This window comes from Haliaeetus leucocephalus, unplaced genomic scaffold (genome assembly GCF_000737465.1).
Source record: "Haliaeetus leucocephalus isolate CR32 unplaced genomic scaffold, Haliaeetus_leucocephalus-4.0 Scaffold384, whole genome shotgun sequence".
Lineage (NCBI taxonomy): Eukaryota > Metazoa > Chordata > Aves > Accipitriformes > Accipitridae > Haliaeetus > Haliaeetus leucocephalus.
The window spans coordinates 6,224,742-6,248,067 of NW_010972820.1; the positions used below are offsets into that span (position 1 = coordinate 6,224,742).

At 36.0% G+C, this 23,326-nt stretch overlaps 1 protein-coding gene across 7 annotated transcripts in view; it reads right to left on the reverse strand.

The window, feature by feature from the left end:
* Positions 1–1,005: 1,005 nt before the first annotated feature.
* The window catches only part of HACE1 (HECT domain and ankyrin repeat containing E3 ubiquitin protein ligase 1), a 51,332-nt gene continuing 29,011 nt past the window's right edge, over positions 1,006–23,326 (reverse strand). For 3 of the 7 annotated variants that reach the window (XM_010573380.1, XM_010573378.1, XM_010573379.1), the window contains exons 13-24: positions 22,506–22,574; positions 21,748–21,835; positions 19,867–19,978; positions 19,678–19,775; positions 19,399–19,486; positions 18,203–18,352; positions 13,181–13,377; positions 8,479–8,610; positions 7,670–7,768; positions 7,303–7,373; positions 2,362–2,475; positions 1,006–1,912 (exon numbers count right to left, since the gene is read on the reverse strand). In XM_010573380.1, the coding sequence (XP_010571682.1) occupies positions 1,810–1,912; positions 2,362–2,475; positions 7,303–7,373; positions 7,670–7,768; positions 8,479–8,610; positions 13,181–13,377; positions 18,203–18,352; positions 19,399–19,486; positions 19,678–19,775; positions 19,867–19,978; positions 21,748–21,835; positions 22,506–22,574 (1,321 nt within the window). In that variant the 3' untranslated portion in view covers positions 1,006–1,809. Of the gene's footprint in view, positions 1,913–2,361; positions 2,476–7,302; positions 7,374–7,669; positions 7,769–8,478; positions 8,611–10,413; positions 10,655–13,180; positions 13,378–18,202; positions 18,353–19,398; positions 19,487–19,677; positions 19,776–19,866; positions 19,979–21,747; positions 21,836–22,505; positions 22,575–23,326 lie in introns of those variants that run through there. The other 4 variants (XM_010573381.1, XM_010573382.1, XM_010573383.1 and 1 more) reach the window with 2 other exon arrangements.

Sequence of the window (23,326 nt, forward strand, 5' to 3'; positions counted from 1 at the left end):
ACCCTGTAAGAATTTAAACCAACATTTATGCATACATGTGCACAAACAGAACTGAAAGGAAAATAAAGCTAGTAAGTCTATGTATAAAGCTTAGCCCAAAGGAAAATTACTGTGGCACCACTGAATCAGATGGTCCACAGGTTTCTCTCTCACACCCCTGGAGAGGTTATATATGTTTTAGATTAAAATAAGTAAGTAAAATCTGATAAAAGAGCACTAAGTAAGCAGCCCAGACAGATCACAGCTGGTGAACTCAGGCTACACATATATTAGCACTTAGTTTAGGAAAGCATGAATGGATCAGAAGCAGTTTGTGCTGAGGACCTGGATCTTAAAATTTAGGTGGTTAGGGGATTCGCTATATCTGCACTCATTTACTAACTCTTCAGATCACCTCTTCAGATCAGTTAGGTCTTGGAGACATAATTAGATGTTCATCCATTAGCATTTGGTACATTTTTGGATCATGTTTTTCATGATCCAAACGTTTAGTTTCACCTGGAGAGAATTCAGTTTGCATGACAAGCAGGGATGACCAAATTAAAAAAAAAAAACAAACAAACAAAAAAAAACAACCCACAAAACACACCATCAAACAAAACCAAAAAACCACTCCTAGCCTGAACCAAAACAATAATGTAGACCTACTGTAGAGCCCCTAAAAAGCAGTTATGCAAATGTACCATCTACCCCAACATGTGCAGCTACTTATCAAAAACACATGCTGATGAGCCACTGCTGTGTATTTTTATATATTATTCGAGTGATATATTCTAATTTTCTATAAATTTTGACATGAGATTCTGATTATTATAGTCTTGCCAGTTAATCTCGATAAGCTCAACTTCCTTCCTTGTGCATTTGCTTATGTCCATCCACACACTTTGACAATGCCTTCTCAAATGCTGCTTCCATGACAATTTAAATTATAGTAAGATGAATAAAATCCGGGGGGGGGGGATAAACAAACAACCCGCAAAGACACGCAAACTTGTCACATTCAGATTCTGATAAAAATATTAAAATTTAATAATACCTTTTGAACATACAATTATGTCAAGGAAAGAGTAAAGGCATTCAAACAAATGGATAGATCTTAAATAATATTTACAAATTCTAAACTGCAAGTTGACTATAAAGTCACAAATACTTTAAATACTTAGTAGAATATAGTGTAAATTCTAATATAAATTAGATATTAAGTACATCTGTTATTTTTTCCAGTCTAATCTTTATATACTATATACATTAAAATACTAAAAAGTTATAAAATTTTATTTTTGTTACTATGCAAAGAAATGGAAAATACATCAGATCTGTCTTACTGTACAATATCCAAATTGAACTTTCTATAGCATTCTCTCTAAAAATAAACGGCACTTTCACATGCAACAAGGCATAAAGTACAAGTCTGTCCATTAGCAGTATGCCATCTGAGTGCAAAGTAAACTAAAACGTAAATGTCATTCAACCATATAGTTGAAAATCCAAAGTAAACTACGGAAGGAGATTCTGACAAACTTTCTGATTCAGACTGAAGTAATAATGAAAAGCATGTAAACTGATTTCCATACAGATCTGTAATTTTAAAAAATGAAAATATAGCATGCTGAGAAGTTTGTCATGATGGTATCAAAGTTAATTTGACAACATGTAATGGAGGAAAAGCTGATGATCCTGTACAAATTCTGAAGCCCAGCCCTGCCAATGGGCTGCAACATCTAAGCTGCTTTTCTATTGACAGTTTCCAGAATTACTTCTGCCACTCAGAATTGCACATCAGTAGTCAGATGAGTTTTCTAGACTTCATTATGCCATTGTATAACCATAGCTTCCACAGTGCAACGCCACAAGAAGCCTGTCCTTAAGGATTTCTTTACTTGGGTATTCAGGTAACTTGAGCATGTTGATACTGAAAAGAAAAGAACAAAGCCACATCACAGTTCAGCAAGAAACCCAACAGTAAAGTTTTCTGATTGAAAACCCTGAAGATGTCACATTCATGAGAGAAAACAAACCTGTGCTGCATTACAACACCATTGAGCATTCAAATATATTGCAGGAAATTAAGGTTTTTTTCACTTCAGTAAATTGCAATACAATAATTTAACTTGAATATTCCCTTATTGATCCCACTGCCTTTAGTTAAGCAAAATGAAGCAGTTAAACAATGAGCAAGCATAATGAAACATCATCTGAGTTAAAACCCATCACTTTCATGTTGGATAGTGAATACTCTACAAACTGTCTAAATTTCAGGGGGTCTTTTAGTGAAACTATTTAAAATAACTATACTTTTCACTGCAACTGACATGAAAAAGCCCCGTTTTTAAGATATTTCAACAACACTAGTTAGCATACCACGTGCTTGATGTTGGTAAAAGATTTGCAGTATATGGCACAGCAGCAATTGTAAAATTTTGCAATCCACTGCCACCCATTATATGGGCAAAGCCACCATGAGGCACCCTGGAACTGAGAAAATTCACAGAAATTAGACCATTACAAGAACGTTATAAGCCAAAAAATATAATCTTTACACTGCAAATATCTCTTACTGCTACATGTGACCATTTACTAATACTTTTATCAAGCCTCTCCCTTTCTTACCCATATCAAAATTCTCACTGTCTAAATGCTTTTAATTACAATATTGAATAATGCATTTGTCCATTTACATTAGGCATCATATTGTTTGAATGATATTTAAGAGAATTCTGTTTGCACTTCTACAACCAGTCTTTATAACGGAACATTATCTCAGTTCAGGCAAACATCTATGGATATTTATATTTACAGTTTAAGAAATAATGCATCATAAAAGTTTATTCTCCGATTACTATCGATGGGACAACTAACCAGCGTCCTTGACATCTCTTTTCATTTATTACTCCAGACCACATATTTCAAGTAACTAATAAAACCATTACATCAGTCACACTATCACCCAGTGACAATATATAGCAAAACCAGAATACACTGAAAAAAAAATCACCAGCATCTTCAGGAATGCATTCTCACTTAATCATATTACTCATTAATATTATCATTATTTTTTTCCTTTTACCAATATATTATTCAAGGATTACTCAAGGTCTAAATAGACAATAGCCCTGGAGTCTTCAGAGTCCCTCCCTATAATTTTAAACAGAGACAAATAGAATAAAATTCAGATATTTTTATAATATCAGCTTAAGTTGGTATGCATTACGAGGTAACATGTTTTTAGCATAGCCCTCACACACCAAAAAAAACCCCCCAAGAAAACCAAAAACTATAATGAAAGGATAAGAACTAAAAAGTTGAACACGAACCAGCAATGCATCCTTGCATCAAAGAAGGCCAGCAGCCTCTTGGGCTGCATCAGGAAGAACATCACCAGCAAGTCGAGGGAGATGATCCTTTCCCTGTACTCTGTGAGAAACATCTGGAGTCCAACTCCAGTCTCCCCATTACAGGAGGGACAGGGACAAACTGCAGCAAGTTGAGCAAAGGGTGACTAAGATGGTAAGGGATTGGAGCACCTGACACAGTAGGAAAGCGAGCTGGGAATATTCAGCCTGGAGAAAACAAGGCTCAGGGGAATCTGATCAATGTATAGAAATACCTGAAGGGAGGAATAAATAAGATGGAGCACAAGTCTCAAGATGGAGCACCCAGTGGTGCCAAGTAACAGGACAGGAGGCAATGGGCACAAACTGAAATCCAGGAAATTCCATTTAAACATGGGAAAAACTGTTTTACTGTGAGGTGGTCAAACACTGGAACAAATTGCCCAGAGAAGCTGAAGGGTCAGCGCCCCTGGAGACACTCAAAACCTGACTGGACAAGACCTTGAGCTCTAGCTGACCAGCTCTAGCTGATCCTGCTCTGAGCAGAGGGTTGGACTAGACAATCTCCAGAGGTCTCTTCCAACCTCAGCTATTCTGTGATTTTGTAGCTAGCAAAGAAAGAATCTGATAAAACAAAATAAACCTTCCATTAAATATATAACAGCTGTTAGAATTTTGGATTACAGGTACTTGCATTAAAAACAATGCTCCCATATTCACAAAATCAAAGTGACTCTAAAAACCAGGAGCAAGAATGGAAAAGAAGAATGAAGTAATGTTTCCACTCACAATAGAACTTCTTGGCAGAAATGAGGAATAGTAAGGGGTTGCTACTGCCAAATGTTAAGGAGCTAGGACAGAGCTCGTAATAATATTTTTTGAACATACCTTTAAGAGCTAGCTATATCATCCAACACATAAATCTGTATCACCTAGCTGAATGACAACAACATTGGGCATATAGTTCTAGCACTGGTATATAAGGCAACCACTATGGAGGAAAGTGCTGTTTATTTGCAGCATGCTATTTCTGACATACAAACAGAATTGAGCTCACAGCCACAGTTCAGAACAGTTGTAAAGATTTTACAGCAGTACTCTTTTATACCATGGTTTTGGCTCACATTTCTAATACAGTGCTGCCGCCCCTGCACTGAATTTTTTCTTCTCCCTCCAATGAACCAAGAGAATTCCACATTCAAATCAGCAATAAAACACAGACCCAACTGTTAAAAATTTCTCATTCCGTCCACTATTAGGTAATCTTTTTCTTTTTCTTTTTTACAGTCTAACCTATTAAACTGTTTTTCATACAACAGGTCAAAATCATATAGTACGATCAGGGCTTTGAACATTTAAAAGTAACAGATGGCTGCCAACATATGCCTCCAAGTATGAGTTTTCTTTCCAAGCAAAACACTGCCAATATATTAAAGAAAGCCTTCCAAGTATGTGCAAATAAGATCACAAGATCTTCTCTCTCCTACTGCATGTGCAAATAGCCTTTAGCAAGAGCAACAATACAATTTCATAGCTTTGGAAACTTCAACGCTATTAAAATGTTTAAGTTTACATCTGAATCCTAAGTTTTCTACCTATTTTTCCACCTACAGATTTTGCATACAATTACTTGAAATGAAAAGTGTAGAACAGATACTTTAAGCCTTCCCTTATGTTTCATTTTACTTTTAAAAGCAGTCGTATATCTATCATGTTTATCAAATATGCTGAAATTCCCTTAAAACAGCAGATAGCTTATTACTCAACAGAAACTACAGTCCCCTAAGAAGTTAAACAGCAATCCCGATACCTGCAGAATACCAATAAAGTAGAATTTATCATGATAAGCCATCAACACTTCCATCTAACTTAACTGAAAACCTGATCAAAAGTTGCCAATGGATAATTAACAATAATTTAGCCAAATACTATTATAAAAACCAAACAGATAAAGGGGGGGGGGGGGGGAATAAAGAAGTAAAATGTGGAAGACTTCATTACGTTGAAGCGAAAAGGGGGGAAAGAAGACAAAAAGCAAAAGTTTAAGAAATATTTAGACATGTCAGAGAAACACCAAAGACAAATATAATTGTTTTATTTAATTTGCTAAATTAATTTCATACTCTTGATTGGAAAGAATAGTACCACTTCACACCTCACCCCCACCCCCCCAAAAAATAGAAAATCAAGTGACTATGCAGAAGAGATTAAAGAGAAATGGAAAAAACAATGAAAATTTTGAATGCAGCCTGCCAAGCAGTACACACAGAAACAAATTCTTCACTAAGGAAATGTGACACCAAAAAAAGATCAGTTTGAAATCAGGTATACTTTTAGTGTAAAATGTCACTTAAGATACTGGCCTGTACTAGACTAACTGCTGTTTTAGCTCACAGACAACTCAGCATCTAAATCTTCCACACCCAGAACCTAGGACTGTCTGGGGATTTATTTGCAAAAATGCCAGCTCTATACCAGTATTAGAAGGTATCTCAAAGGTTAAATTTTTGTGGAAAAATATACCTATTACATTTCAACTACTGAAGAAAAAACACAATGGGTACCTACTAGCCGATACAGAAAAAAACTAAGCAATTTGTTATTAAATTCCAGCCCAGAGCTCTTAAAAGACATACCAAAAATTTCTTTCCTACTAACAAGAAATGGGCAAGAACAAGTCAGTATGTGATTTGTGACCAAAATTAATGGTGCTCAAGCACGTATTAATCAGACAACATAATTGTTTACTTGATAGAAAGCATCCCTTAGAATCCAGTAGATAATCCCAAATGCCATGAAAATAGTGAATGCCACTTCAGTATCACTTGGAATGTTTTAAGAAGCATTTGAAACATGACCTTACATCTTGAAGAACCTTATTTGCCATCTAGATTTAGAAATGGACTAGTTCACTAAAAATGAAAGACCAGCAGCTGGCGTGCAACAGATGTGCAGTTAGAACTGCAGGGATCATTTCTGCAGAGGACAAAAAGAAAGATCGATGTGCACAGAACTAGCTTCTTAAATTGTCTGTGATCCCTAAAAACAATGAAATTCATAATAAATCAAGTGAAACTAATACAATTTGAAGACCATGCCACTTGATGATACATCCATGACTCTGAAATTCTTTGGTATAAAAGACAAGGTTTGATGATCTTAATTTGTATTTTACCATTGCTTACCCACAAAACTTATAAGCAAAAGGTCAGCTACGCTACTAATCCTAGAATATGAAGGGAATATCGAATTAAGGAGATAGTGCGATCTCTACTTGCCGGCAGAAAAATACATGGATTACACAGCTCAGGTGCCACACGTATGTCTATGGATGCACTTTGCAAAAGGTCTGTATACACAAACTCAGCAACTCACCCAGCTCACAGGAGCATTTATTGTTCAAAACCTTCCCACACTGCCCCCAATCCATAAAGGAAATAAAAGTGCTTTCCCTGAAGAACAACTAGAATTTAGGACACAAATCCTATATAAAGCAAACAGTCTTGCATAAGGTTACATCTTCACTTGATCTTGACACGCTGCACTAATGTTCAATTCAACTCAGCTTTAAGAGAATGATGTTCTGTTTACACTGACTGAAGTGATATCTAGTTATCTCATATATTGAAGCCTACATTGATTATTGGAGAAGCCAAGAGCCACATAAATATGCAAGAAGAAGAATAATATAAAGCACAATTAAATTCACTACTGCCTTGTTAAAAATTGCCTGGGACAGCAACAAAGGCCTCTTGCAAAGTAGTCAAGTATAACAAATATGTAATCAATCATTTTGCTGGCAATACAGGCAGCAAAAGTATTAACACACACTTTACTTTGATCAACATACAGAACACAAAAGCATGCAAAACAGTTTCTAGTTAGGTGATCTTGTACGGTAATCTGAAGTCTCTAGACTTATTTCAGAGTATCCAGACAATATATTTGTTGCTACAGAAGCGTTTCTCACCTGCCAGTAACGAACTGTAATAGTAATACTCTCTCTTCCTGAGTTAGTTCTTCCACAACATCCCAGAACCACTAAATGAAAAATAAGTTAGTTTGTTTTCTCCATTAAATACTTGTAGTACTTGAAAAGATAATGGTAAAACAATAAATGGAATATTTGTGTGTTTGTTCCTTAAGTGATGGAAATTTTCATATGAAATTCATACATAACTAAGTCACTTAATGCAAGAATATAGTATAAAAAACCTCCACGAATTTCAACCAAAACAAGCTTCCATAAACATAGAGAGAAAATGACAAGAACAACAAAAGCACCTTTTGGGGGATTAAAATGCAGTAGTCTACATTATTTAAAAAGATAATTTTACCTGAATAACTTGGTCTCCTCTCTCATAGCCACTGGTGTATTCTGTATTTTTTAACCAATCATTCACATCAATTTCTGGCATACCAGACAACAAAAGTTCCTTCAGAAGAAGCACACAGATTGTGATTAGTCCTCCTGACTAACCATTAATTTCAAGCGTTCATGCTATTTTAAAAAGTAAGGCTTTAAGAAGTATAAAAATTACAGTGCTTTTTCTGTTTAATTGCAACCTTACAGAACCTACAACTAAAATTTAATACGAGAAGATTCTTGAATTCAGGTAACTTCACGTGATCTGTTAAATTTAAGTACACAGTATCAAGAGTTAGAAATTATTGCCAAAGAACCTAAAAGAAAAAAGCTCCGAGTCTTGGCATGACTTGAGACAAAACTTAAGATGTGCTGGTTACAGAAAATCAAACCACCACAAAAACTTATCGGGATTTGATTCTGTGACTCAGAAAAAGTAAAGACAATAGACAGCGTCACCTTCCTTCCTCCCTTCTGAAAGAAAATATGAAAAAGCTTAAATGCCAAAATATCCCGATTCCATTTTGAAATAACAATTTAAGGCATTTATCACTGGCATGTGAAGTTATCACGTTCCAAGAAGACAGTCATTGTAAGTACTTAGGATAAGCAGGAATACACATATTGAGAACCTCACTGACAGATGCCCAGAAAGCAAAAATAAAGTGAAAGATATAAAATTTCTATTTTGTGGGTACTGACCTTTACTTCTACATCATTACACTACTGATTAAGTATGCTGAACGAAGTATTTTTAAAAGTATAGGTATTTCTGCTTACCAGTTCATATTCATCAAAAAGCTGGATCAAAGATGGTGGAATGAACATATGGAAGCCTTGTAAAAAGGCATTTATCTGAGGCTGAATGGCTCTTGTCATCCTAAGCTCTGTGACAAGCTGGACATACTCAGCCTGCAATGTAGAAAACATCATTAAGATATACAATAGCAAAAATACATAGTGCTCATGCAAACTCACACACACACAAATGCAGTCCTCAATACATTACAAATCTCATCTGCTGTAAGATGTTAAGAGTCCCTATGCACTTTTCACACACAGAAACCACCCAAAATAATTTGGAAGACCTCTTGGAGTTCAGAGCCCCTTCTATTCTTCCCCTTTCCTTCCTTCCTTCCAAAAGCAATTCCCAAACAGAAGTGTTTAAATCATAACACAAACCAGTCAAAAAACAGGGATTTGGACGAAGGTAAAGGAAGTGAATAGACCTTAGTCTGTCATGCCTGCATCTAATACAACCACCACTGCAACCACCTAAGGACACAAACAAGGCAATGTTTGTAAAGAAAAACATTCTATTAAGCAAACTGAAATAACTCAGGGAGAAAAAAAAGCATTTATACCATAGCCATGTGAGTAGACAATATCATAGTTTGCATGCTTTAGAGATTTGGAGATTCCATCGCCTTTAAAAGATGCCACTTAGAAAAGGAATCCACCAGAACCTTGCTTTTGTTGAAAACACAAAAACCTAAGAGGCGGTTTATGGAGGGAGGTTTTCAGAATAAGACAGACAAAAGTGTCTACAATAAAGCTGTATAAACATGTCTCATCTACCCTGACAAAACCATGCAAGTCTAATAAAGTTTCTTTACTTGAAAAAAGAGATTTCTACTTGAGAACAAAATTTACTCCTAGATTAAAGGTACTCAAAGTAATGCATTTTTAATAATGAAATCATGAAAAATATCTCCCAGTTAAACCATCTCAACTATCACTTTTCAAGACAATAATCTTACAAAAATACTACCTTGATTTTTAATTTTAAAACCTTAACCTAAACTTTTATGTTCTGAACCTGCACAAAAGCAACCAAGCATTCTTTCTTCCCTCCATTTCAGAAAAACAGAATTAAGTATAAACATTTTAAAACATAGAATATTTTTCAAAGTCAGTTTCTTACATTCACAGAAGTATAAAGGGATTGTCATTTGCTTTGCAGTTAGAAGATATTTTTAAATGCATTACCATCATTTTATTAGATTGAGAAGACAATTAATGTGTGAAATGCTCTGAAGAAGAGAAACGTAACCTAATCATATCTTCAACTGCAGAGCTGTTCCCAAAAATCTAGTCTCAGTCTAGTAATACCCCTAGGTTGCTTCTACTGTCAGTGGAACTGAAAACACCTCCCTTCTTTAAGGAATTACAGGGGTAACGAAAGGAGGTTAACCGCACCAGACAAAAGTCAGCCTCTGTGAATACATCTTATGAATGCCAGGAAGAAATCAGAAACTTTACTAATACCAGGATTAGAAGTAGTGTTACCACTGGTCTTCAATGATCAGTAATACTTGTTTTACATCTCTTAAATTGTTGTTACATAAATGAGGCTATTCAGAAAACAGAGTTGTAGAAAAAAACCTCACAATCTTATTTTTTAAAAAATCCATTAGAAAAAATAAGACACACACTTATTTTCTGCATTACAAAAATATTTACAGTGCTTTAGGTGTAACAAGAAATGTTTTGAATAGCCTGGAACAGCCGAGCATCCTGACTATCAGCACTAGCACACGCTTAAAGCCCTGTACCACAGAATTCACGTGATACATGTCAGTAAAAAAAACCTGGTCAATTTTTTTTTTTCTCTCTGTTCACTTTATTTACATTTTATTCCCTCTCAGAAGCCTTAGGAGCACACTACAAAACAGAAGCATCTATATAATTTCAAATCTACATATGCATTCCTACATAGTGCATAAAAGGTACAATCCAGCCTTCTTTTAAGAGGGGAGATTTGATTGAACACACATGAGACAAGCATCACAAATACGATGACAAAGTCAGTTTGAGTGAGGGGTTGTTCTGTATTTTCCTTTGAGGTAAATCAAGCAGAGATCATGCTTCCCTGATTTGACAACCCCATATACTGTGAGACAAGGATCAATGTTTATTCTGATGTTCAGATTCAGAGAGCAGCTCCATTCCAAAGCTGTTTGAAAAAAAAGAAAAGGTAATTTTTTACTGCTAAACAATCACGGCCAGCTCACAAACAGACAAGTCCTGGGAGGACAGAGAAAGCCATAGGCTTGTGAAGATTTGCACCATTTTTTAAAATAGCATATGGTCAAGCTTTGCCTAGCTCTAATTTTATTTTTTTCCTAAAAAGTATGTAGAAAGCTGCAAAAACATACACAGCAAAGAACAAAGAAATGTGTAGCATGGACACCGGACAAAGCCTGACTTTTCCCTTTGAAGTCTCTCATTACCGTGACAAAAGGCAGCTGAACCACTACTATCTATAACTGATACTTCAGTTGGCACTACATGGACACTCCAATTGCAAGACTGGAACATTTGCATTGTATGGTCCCACAGCCATTCACCTATTACACAGCTGATGTAAAGAAAAGGAGATTCCCTTGTTCAAAGAAAACAACTTTTTACAAACAGCTATTACTACTGCTCCTCAATGGGGCATTTACTCTTTTTTAGTTTGCTTTTCAGTAAGAGGTAGATGGATTGTTTGGGTGGTTTCTGTGGGGTTTTTGTTTTGTTTTTTGTAGGGGGGCAGAGGAGATTGTTGGTTTGGTTGTTTTTTTTAAGGAATAAAGATTCACTCAATTTCATTAAAAAAATGCTATCCTTTAAACAGGTAATCTGCTAGTGCGCATACACAATAAATTCCTTTAGAAGCTGAATTTTCTTCTCCCAAAGGTATAGCAAAATACAATGAGTTTTAAACAGCCATCTTTTGTTCCTCAGATAAAGGCAGAAAAAAAGAAAGGTTTCTCTTGCAGGAGGAAAAAAAAAAAAAGATGTTTTATAAAGTAAAGTAGACACTTTCCTGTTTAACCTGTTAGAACTGCTAAGCTAAAGCATACTGCAAAACCATGTCACATTAAAAAAATTGGGAAAAAACCCCAAACGCCACTAAAACACAGATCTACAATTTTCAACAACTTGGTTTGCCACTGTCAAAATCAGTGAAGAAGAGACAGTGCCATCTTACAGGTGTTTGTTGACTTCACATTTTGCAGATTCAAATTAAAAAAATCAATTACTATTAACAGTTTCAAAGCTACCACAACAGTCATCTGTTTCTTACCACCTTTCAAACAAAAGCTACACAAACTCTCACCCCTTCCTGCCACAGCTAAGGAAGGCTGATGAGCTAGAATGGATGCATCTGTTCTGCACATGTTCAACCACCCTTTTTAGTCTGTGCCCAAAGTCAGAAGCTAACAGTGCAATTTAAGCTACTAATGACTGAGGGTATTCTCGTGTGGGCAAATTTCTAATTTCATGCTAACTGATAACAGTTTTTAAATAGTTGTTATGAAACCACAATTTATGTCAAGTACATCTATTTTATACATTGAGAAGCTAGGACTGCCCAGAAACGAGAATCAACATCCTTGCTTTCTCTGATAGGTAATAAAGAAATTAATCATCCACTGCCCTCACAATTAGATTTGTTTTACCATCTGTATTCTTTCATGAATTACTATATTGCAGGAAACAGTGCAGAATCAGGCTAATAATATGTATTCCTGTTATTGGAATGACACTCTGCCTTAATGAAAATGAGAATTAAGCATACAAGAATGCAGCACCAATTGCTCCAACACAAACTAAAATGTTGTTAAAACAAATGCTGACACCAAGTGGCCATTTACCAATACAGCAGCTGTCTACACGACTGGTAGAGCTGAATGAATACTGTGTACACAAAGCGAGTTAGGCTAGCTCAACAGAAATGAAAATCAAAACACAAAGCAAACATAAGGATCAAAAGAGTCAATGATACAAGAAATTGCAGGTCTACCCATGACAGTCCTGCAGTTACTCAAAACTACCTAGTGGGTAACTGCAGAATTCAATTAGACTGATGCCTATCTCAATTTCTAGATGATTTTCAAAATCTAGCTGTGTTTTTCCTTATTTGTTTTTGAACTAATGCTGCAGAGAACTCAGGGACTTTCCAAGCTGTTACTATTGAAGTAAATTTAAAAGGTAGATTATTTCCATACAGACCAAGTGACTTGCAAATGGCTGAAAAAGCTTCCTGCAGCCTTTTACTTTGTCAATTATCCATATGTCACTGCAGAGCAATCCAGTGCCATAGGCTACCCTGCCAGGCAGCACACTTTGCAACATTACCTACAATTTTACTTTTAGCAATTGCTACTGTTTTACCTTCCTGGTATATATACCCATGACTTGACTTTAGGAATACTTTTAACTTTTAAAATAAACCATTCATTTAAAGTTGATCCTATTTTCCTTCCAAAAGTTCTGTCAGAAAGAACAACCTCAAACCTGAACGCTAATAAGAGACTTTAAATAGTACTATTTCTAACATGCTAAGCTAGAAAAGGGGGAAGAATGTTGGCAACTTTTTTATTTTGTGTATTTCCTTCGAAACAGGTATACCATTTATGCTTCCAGTTACTCAGAAAGTCAGTCCAATTGCTTTTCTTATACTACCAACTTCTGAATAAACCTGTATACTCACCTTGTTTTCCTGTGTAACAAGAATACTTGCACCACCTGGCTTCAATGGCACTTCTTCCATTGCTCCAAACACATCAGTCTCAACAGAGAAGGTCAGCTCTAAACCCAGATCACTGATATCATTATCTAAAATCCACTGCAAGTTCTTTGCATACTCTGGATCAATAGATGCTACATCCTGATAATTTACAGGTATACCTAGAAAAAAAAAAAGAAAAAAACGAAGAGACAAAACTGCTCAAATAAATAGAATAAAGCAAAAAGGGTTCTACTTAATATATGGTAGAAGATTGCCCTCTAGAGAAAAAACAGAATAACGCAGTAATAAAAAAAGGGAAAAAAGAGATTCACCATTATGAACTACAGCAGAACTGTACTTATTATGTTTTAAAAGCATTAAAGAATCAAGTTTCCTCTATATGTTTTTCTTTCTAGTGAAGCAAATGGCATTCCACTTGACCAACAATTTGCACAATTTTAGCTCACTAACAGATTTCAGTAAAAGCATCTAACCACATAGAACACATAATGTTAAATGAGTTTCCTAAAGAGTTTTCCACATAACTTTTAGAAACACAAATATCATATTTCTTTATACAGTAATATCTTTTCCCCCAGAAAATTATTTAGAACTGCAGGGGGAAGACAACCTTTCTGTACTTGGAGAACTGTCGCTCTTCAGTTTTCTTCTTTTTAAATCATTTTCTATGAGACCTACTATACAGTTGAAAAAAATTATTTATAGGAATTTTACATTTTCAAACTGAACTTGCAAGTGATTTAGAAGCACTAACAGGAGAGTTGCTAGAAGTTTGACTTTTAGTCAAGTACAGAAACTGCCTCTTTACAGCCCCTTCACAGACATGGCACTCAAACAAATTTGATCAAATGTGCCCAGAACAAGGTGACCGAGTTTGCACAAGAGAACTACCCTCTTCACTACACAAGAAAGCAAATCCCAGTTACTTTAAATCTGTCATGATAGATACTTTAATGCTACCCAGACAGATAAATACCTGGGAAAAGGGGCAGGGGTGAGGGTGGTAGTAGGTTTAGAGAAAAGCAAGTTATAGGGAAGTACTCTCTTTGCTTCACCATCTTCTGTGCATTGTGAAGCGTCACAAAGGTGCCCATTAGTAGAAGTCTTAGCACGCTATGGACTGCAGAAGCAGCGCCCCAGAGAATACACAAAATTCAAAGGTTAGCAGTAGGTGCAAACACGTAAGTGCAAAAACTGTTAAAATATTTCCCTGGAAGAGCTGACTAGTGCTGAAATGGCGTGTACACAAGCTGTAAGGTGTTGTTTTTCTAATAAAATCAAGCAATGCTCCAGTTTAAGAGAGGGATAGATAATTTACTAATAAAATTCACTGTCATCCCTCAAAAAAAAAAAATCTAACAGCTGTCTAGTAGTTTCTAGAGGACTTTCACTTTTGCCAGCTAGTAAGCATATGCGCATTTCACATATGAAATGTGGAAATAATGATGTCTCTGAGGGATATAACCAAAACATGTGGGAAAAGGAGACTGAAAAGTAGGAAACGGGAGACTCCTTCAGATAAGAAACTGAACTGGAGCGTTACGATGAGACTACACTCCTAGGCAGCATGTTGTGGGACCAAAGCACTAAGCGCGCTCATTTGCTTGACAGGTATTTTACCAATCAATAGACTCAAGCCAGGCAGTTACAAAGAAACACTATCAGATTTATCAGGAAATAATTTTAATCCCATGAAATATTATGTATCTTTCTCTTGCTATACCCCTAAGGCACCTGTAGTTTAAAAAGGAAGGGAAATCTATCTTAGCATAATTGCAATAAACAGGTATTTCTGTGCAACACAGAACTTCAAGAAGATACTACAGGTAAGCTCTGAGACAAGTTCAGTAAGTATTCAAGGATTTAAGACCTCCAGCTCAAAATACCCTGACCCAGAAATTAATTTTTGCTTTTGTTTATGCCATTTCAAGGAGTATTTTCATTATACTGTGAAAGAGAGGACTTAAGTCTAACAGCAAATAGCACAGTTGGGAATTTATCTCTGCTATGTGTCTTTGTGGGCTGGAGGCAGAAGTTTCCTTTTCCAAACAGAAAAGTAATTGGTTCCTTAGAAAAAAAATATGAAGTAACTGGACAACAGCACTAGTGAAACTATCTTCTCCTCCCCTGTTTAAGCAGAAGGCAGACAGATAGGAAGTTTGAGAAAAACAAACTTAAGAGGCCTTATTAATTTCTGACTATATTTCTTGCCTCAGTTCTACATCCGTAGAGTGCAGCCCTAATAAACGTGAAAACCTATGGAATAACGTTTGATTTCACAGCACACAAAAAAAATCATGCAGGCTGCATATCTAACGTCTTATGAAGCACATTAGTTGTATGTTAGCTGGGTCATCACTGAAGTTGGTGATCTTTCCTTGCCTACCACATATTGTTGCAGAAAGATCTCAGTTCATCACAGTGAAAAAAGCTGATGCAACCACCTGAGTCTCAAAAAAGTAGCTACATTTGTTCATACAGGTTTCGGCTTCTAATTAAGGTACTTCCACATCATGTCTGTTGACTAAAGAGAAGAGTTCTTTGAAAGAGGTCTACACTGTTCCTCAGATACAGGATGTCTTACCACACAACCGGTGGATTCAGTGCCATCAACAGGAAAGGCTACAGAAAACAAGGATCTCAGTGCAAGGTGAGAAACCAAAGGAATGGAAATAGTCTCAGGCTTCGAAAAATTTCATACTCCATTACTCAAGGCCTGACAAGTAGCTGAAGGGAATCTCTATGTCTGTAACCTGGTAACTTGTATTTGGCATGAACAACAGTTAGCATAACCCATAGCTGAACCTGAAGCAAAAATAAAACAAAAAACACTCAGGAGCATCTGCTGCTGTGCAACTCGGATACCTTAAGCAAAAAAAAGAAGAGATGCAAAAAGCTGAGGGAAAAGGCCTTGAAAAGGTTTAAATAAACTACTGTGAGGCAGAAAAAAGCAACTACTCTGGGGAGTGGAGGTATAATTTTTCCAGTTCTCTGTGTCTGATAAGTAACAAGAAGCAATAAGAAACCTGTGAACCTTTTGAACTTAAAGAAGTTGAATGTGCACAAACATCTAGAGAGTTAAAGGATGCCTGTTCAACAGATTGACAAGACCTTACTAAGAGGCACTGGTGAGATCATATTAACAGACTACTCACTGCTGTTTGGTTTGCAATAGTCACTCTAGCAAAATGAAAAAAAAGAAGAAAAAAAAAGAGTAAACAATATGTAACCTTGTCAATTCAGAAACCAGCAAATCCAGTATGTAATGAGTCAAACTAGAAAAGAACCCGAATTCCTTATTAGTCATTTCCAAAAGAGGTGACAAAAGCAACACTTGACTATTCTCAAGGTGTCACTGAATGGCAGAAAAATAGGTTTTTCTCATTTGTGAATACATCACATGGAGATTAGCCTGTGAGCATCATTATTCTGCTCACACAGAGGAATCTCTTGATGTCAGAGACCAACCCTTAAGTTAGTGCCACACAAAGATATGTCTACTTTGGAACCGCTTTCCTATGTGAAGTTCAATGACTAGGGAATCTCAATGCATTGCCAACATGGTACTGCTTCAGATTGGCTGTCCTCCATAGCCTCTTGCCCAGTACACAGTCACTCTCCTGCAGCAGAAAAAGGTACTGAGAGAAGTAAAATGCATCCCTTTGTCAACAAGATCTTGACAAAGATGACTGAGCCTGCACCACCACCAAACTGCAACAGTGTTCCCTGAACACTTTCAGGGAAGAGAAACAGTAAATCTGAAGTTAAGAGTTGATCTGTCCTGGACTCAGCAAACACCACAGGAAGACTGTACGTTGAGAGAACAATTACAGAAAAACAGAATGAGGTGCAAACAATTCCTTGAAAACCTTGCTAGGTCTTAAAGTAAGGACTGGTTCTTGAGGAGAAGTAAAACTTCTGACATTAAGATTAAAGAATAGAGCTTTTAAACACAAAGGAAATTCTGCATGCAGCAGCAAAGGAATTTATGTACTTATAGGAGTTACAGGAATGCAAAGGGAATTTACCCTTTCATCACATCTTCACACAAGAGGAAAAGTTTTTCATGACAATGCAGAACAGGGGCATCACATTCAACAATCAAGAGGCACAAAGTTTCTCAAATAAGAGCCCTAGATGACAGATACCACCAGCTAACAGCAGTCCTTCTGTACGAAAAAGAAAAGTTACATTTTTATAAAGACTTCTGACCAATCCTCTTGAATGCTACAGTAAGTGTATGAATTGACTTTCCTCAGGAAGGAGACAGCATGAACCTGCATTACTTCTGAAACACTATTTCAGGAAATAAGTAGTGTTTGTTGAAATGGGTAGACAGGGAGGTTCGCAAGAGTATGGATTCACCTTGTTCAAACATTACACGACTGAAGAACTGCAGACATACTAAAGAACGCCTGATAGATTTTTGCCAGAGCTCATAAACATTATCAACTTGTCTGTCCTAAGTTAACTAGGGAACGATTATTTTCATTTCTCAAGAAATGCATTACATGGCAGAACAGATGAATTTCACAACTGTGATACAAAGAATTGCATACACCACAAAAACAATTGGCTGCACTAGTCTGCCTTTCAGGCATTCCTAGTCAGCAACATTAAAGACAACCAAATTATATGATTATGCTTTAGACAGATTAATGATGCCTTCCTTGTTTTTAATTTAAGGTTCATATTCAAATATAAATTGAAAGATTAGCTTTTATTAAAAGTTGTTAACTGTACAAAATTCCCACATAGTTTTGCTAATGTATTTCTGTATCTTGCAACTGTAACAGCTCCTAAGAGACGCTCAGAGTGGAATAGCAATTACTGCTGTTGTGACTCTGCTGTACATAAAAGATTAGCAAGACATTCACTTCCAAGACTTTTTCATTTTTAATACAAACACAAAAGTAAAAAAGGAAAACGTTTACTGCTAGACAACTGTTATGACTAGTAAACAGGATTTTAATAAAACCATACCAAGAATATGTTTGTAGAATGACCTCGTGAAATAGATGTTCACTAACTGCCTGTGATTCAGAGCTAGCCCCAGGATCTGGCCTGCGAAACGGAAGTAGTTCAGGTGATCTGGATTTACAGAAGAGTTGCTGTTGGGCTGGAAAGTTGTTCCTATAAAATAGAAAGATTATCATGTTTCATGACTGACTTTTTTTTTTTTTACATGAAGTTCTTATTTATCAAATACACTAAGCATCTGAAACCACTGAAAGGGTTCTATTTTGGGAGTTTTTGTTTACATCAAAAAAGACATCAGAAAGAAACGTATTAGAATGTAATGACATCCTATTATTACAACGATACTGCTTAGCCACTCTCAAAGGCACCACTTTGAAATAATTATCATCAACATAAAGGTAATGATGATCCGCTAAATTTGGTCCTCCATCTTACTATATTGCTCTGTGCATTTTTTGCTCACTCTAATGGGCCACGCTTCTATCAACTTGTGAACATGCTCAAGGAAGGATCAGAATGCATCTACTTCCTTTCATCTGGCTCCAGCCAGATGCAGACAGGGGACAGTCAAGTCCTGCTCTCCTTGGGAAAGACCACCTCAAGCAGACATCCCTGAACTTTTCCTTTTAACTTTCAGGAACTAATCTAGACCTCTACTGTTAACTGAATTCCTTGCCACTTCCCAAGATTCTGTAAGGTAGAAAGCAAAGCATTTATCACTGATGATGATGTGAAAACTTTTATTGATAAAAGATTTGCCTTATATGAAGCACCCAAAAGACAAAAAGTGAAATACAAGGTAGACCTGTGGAAATCAACATCTGGTTTTACCACAAAAATTAACTGACTGAATTTGTGGTTTTCTAACAGGAAATAAAGGAATACCTCCACAGTTCCCTTGCAGATGCAGAAGAAAGGAAAACACTTTCTATGCTGCTCAAAGTGTTATGTTCTTCTACTACCAGGCAGAAATAGCATGTACTCATTAAAACCAACTCACTCTCCTCTTACAAGAGAGAACAAAATCAAGAAAACTTCAAATTAAGAAAAATATTTCATCTGTCATTATAAAAACATGCAATTAATAGATCACTTATCCATACATGCGAGATCAATTCTGTCAGTGCTGTTTTTAAAAATGTAAGAATCTTATATTCTGAAACCCTAAAATTAGGGGGGAAAAAAAGGCAGACACATACCATCAGCTGACTGGGTAAATAAGGCGTAATCTGGGTTAACTATTTCACTGGATAAGATATCAAACCACTCACGCACCACACCTTGTCCCTGCATGTCAAAAGAATAAAACATATCAGTACATAGAACTTTCACTGTACAAACAGTTACACTGGGTAACTGCATATTTCTTAATAAAGTATACAAGTTATTTAAAATTAGGATTTAGTTCAAAACAATACTTGTGAAAGAATATTTCCAGATATAAATACCATAATGGAAAACCATGCAATTTTACCCACCATGCCTTCTTCTCCATGAAATCTCACAGCAATCCCCTGCTTTAGTTTTGCACAATTTGCTTTGGACACAACTTCACAGCTACTCCTAAAAATAGAATCTAAGTACAAAGTACCAATTAATTTTTTATCTTAATTCATTATATTTCAATGTTTTTCAAAGATATACTAATTCCATTTATAACACAATACCTCTATGAACCAAAAGGATATCATTTTCATTGACAGGCCTGTGCACCATGTCCGAATCTGGCTGCCCAGCATGCAGATGTTCATAGAACCATTCACAGCGATCTTTAAATGGCTACAAAACAAGGGGTAAGCCATATTATATAGATGCATTCAACTGAATTAATTCCTTTCACATAAACATGACTAGAAAATGGTTCTGCATACTTCTCAACTCATTTGAGAAGTGCAGAGAGTCACTCAGGGCTACCTCAATATGCTACACAGTATTTTCGGAAGAGGAAAGGACTAGACACGCCCTTGAGTGATGGCTGAAGTCTGGTACACAGAAAGACTGGACCACCAGTTATCCAGAAATAGCTATTGGAATTCGCCACACAGGAGAAAAATAGCACAAAACTTCTTCCAGGGCAGGGGGGAAGGAATCTAGATAAGTCGTCACTGGCTTCTGTAACACTACTTATTATCAACCACAGCTGAGCACAGAAGCACAAGTGATATAAACAACTCATATTTATAGTAAAGTTGATCAGCAATAAAAAACAGCCCAAAGGAACCAGAAACTTTCCAAAGCAATTTCTAGGTGAGAAGGTCCTAGCTTGCTTGACTCAGTATTTAGATTGATATTTTGCAGTTCTTCCGAGACAGATATGACACAAGTATGGCCTCTCTCATCTGTCATAATTCACAGCACATACTTCTAGCTGATCTAACAAACAGGGTATCAGTTCTCAGGGTCTCTTCATGATTCGTAAGTAATGAATTTCAAAAGCACACATTTCAACCAAAGAATGAGTAAAAAAATACACCTACACCATGTCCTCAAAATGAAACTGGATTACCAAAAAACAATGTACATTTAAAAACAAAGGCACAGTACTGTTCACAACTAAAGAAATAAACCTTTTGGAACAGACCCTCCACAATTACTGGGGGTGCGGAGGGGTATCCTGGTTAGTTAGAAGAATTTTACCTTTGTTTACAGCAAATTCTGTCTTTGACCAAAATAGTTTAATGTAAGGAATCTTTCTAATAGAAAACAAAGCAAAAGTAAACCAGTGTGTGCTAAATGAAGGAGTTCCACATAGCTCATTATCACCCAAAGACCATCTTCATTTGTAATAGAACAAATACACAGCTCTGTTCCTGAGCTACATGTAGACAATCATAATCTTGTAAAGGTAAGCGATGAAAACATGGCAGATGCTTAACACTACAGTGTTATATAAAGCAGCAGACTTCCACACAGGGGTTTGCTCGCTAATTTTTCCACTTAACTACACTAGCCTTCCCTAGAGTAGCTCTTTAGTCTTGAATTCATGTCCCATGTTAAACTGAGAAGTGAGTTTAAGTTATGCAAGACATCAGGATTTTACTCAAAAAGAAACCCAAACAAACAACAGAAAACAGGAAACAGAACAAAGGGTAACAAGACAACATGATGTTTCACTGAAGGAGCTACCGCTAATTAACTATGGCCAAATCAACTAATAGTGGTGTATTTATCCTCTGGTTTGTCTCAAAATGTAAGTCAATTAAGGAAAAAGCACAGCATTTTAAAGCTCAATCTATTAGATGTGCACAAACAGATTTAATAATAGCAAGTTAAATCTGTTTAACTGGAAGTTTGACTTGTAAGACATTTAACAGCGGTCATCTCAAATGGACTTACACATGTATTTTAAAGAATTAGAAGTACGGAAATCTGACTGCCATGTCTGTTTAATGTGATCTTTCAACATCCCAGATTCAGAATCACTGGAGGCCACACTTAGTTCTTCCATCCTCCCCAAATGGATTTTTATTTTTAAATATTATTATTTTTAAACACAACACCCTCTTTATATTCATAGAAAATGTAACTAAGCATGTCCTGACATTTACCTGAGCTTTTATGATGTGCATAAATCTTGACATTAGTTCAGGACACTCAAGAAGAAAATGAAAGTGATCAAAAATTATTTTGGGATTCCTGAAAGAAAAATAGGTTAGAAGCCTGTTAGAGATCTAATAATAATGCTTCACGATACACAAAGTATACATAAAGAGACAATGCAATCAATCATATAGAAAAGTTCCAACAGACTCTTCTATTTTGTAACAGTTTCCTAACTCCTGTTTCCAAATGACTTATACTACCCATCCTTTGAATAAGAGGATTACAAGCAGCTCTCCGGACAGAAGCAAGGTTATAAACTGGGCAGTCCCAGAGAAACTCTGGAAACAGTCAAGTGTACAAAGATGGTTTAGACTCCTTTAAGAAGTCATTAAGTATAACATATTTGAGGAAGAATGAAAGTTTTCATCTGCCTCAAAAGGGAAGGCTTTACTTGGAACAAAGATGACGAAAGAATCCATTAAGGAAATTATTCTGTTGCTCTGTGAAAAAGATTTTGTTCACAAAATCTCACAGAACCTTACAAAAAGATCGCTTACATATGCAGAAGAATTCATTTAAGCCTGAGCTCTGAATCATTAATATACATTCCCTTAAATTTGGCAGGACCATTAAAATGCATATGGTACATATGTCACAACAATAACCTAAAAATACAACTCAGAAGAAAAATAGGAGTCTGAATTATTTTGAGGGAGGGAAAACAAAAAAAGAAATTAGAATTTCCGTATTTCTTGAAGCTTACCGGTTAACAAAACACTTAAGGACATCATCATGTTTACAGACAAATTCTATAAAACGAGGCGATGTCATCCTGTTCAAAAATCATAAGATGCTTTTGGTTAATGAAGTTGGAAAGAATTTTAATTACATAAATTGTTGCTTTTTTTTTAATACTATGCAAATAGAAACTGATGTTAACTAGTTGATCATGAAATGAAGTACTCAGCAGCATTAAGATTCATAACAAACTAACAGAAAAGGCAAAAATGCCAGTAATCAAGGTCAAGCAACCTGACCACTAACTATATGAACAAGAAAAGCTCAGACTAATGGAGATACACAATTTTCTATTGAATCCTTCCAGTTTTCAATACAACAATGGAAGCACATACATGGAAGGACTGATACTATATGCACAACATACACGATATGCACATTGTTCTACATTAAGAGTTCATTGTATAAAACTCCCACCACACACCTTGTAAGTTGTGGTAAGTGAGGAAAAGAGCCAGGAAGAAATAACATTACAAATGTAACAAACTTATGAATGGGGACAAGGTAGTATTTAATGACTTCATGAAATAACAAAGCTACTTGCCAGACAAGCATCTCATACACTAGTATGGAATTTTATTTTTTCTCTTATATATATCTGGAGAACAAGGGAAGGATTAACATGGGTGCAAATTTTACTCCATTTAGTTACATCTATGTTCTGCATTTTTTTAAAAAGAGAAATTCTTAATTGGATCCTTCAGCAAAAGCTAAGGAATACTTGCAAACAAGAATAAAACCCTCTCGTGAAGTGACTTGAAAGGTTGTGAAAAACGGTACTTTAAG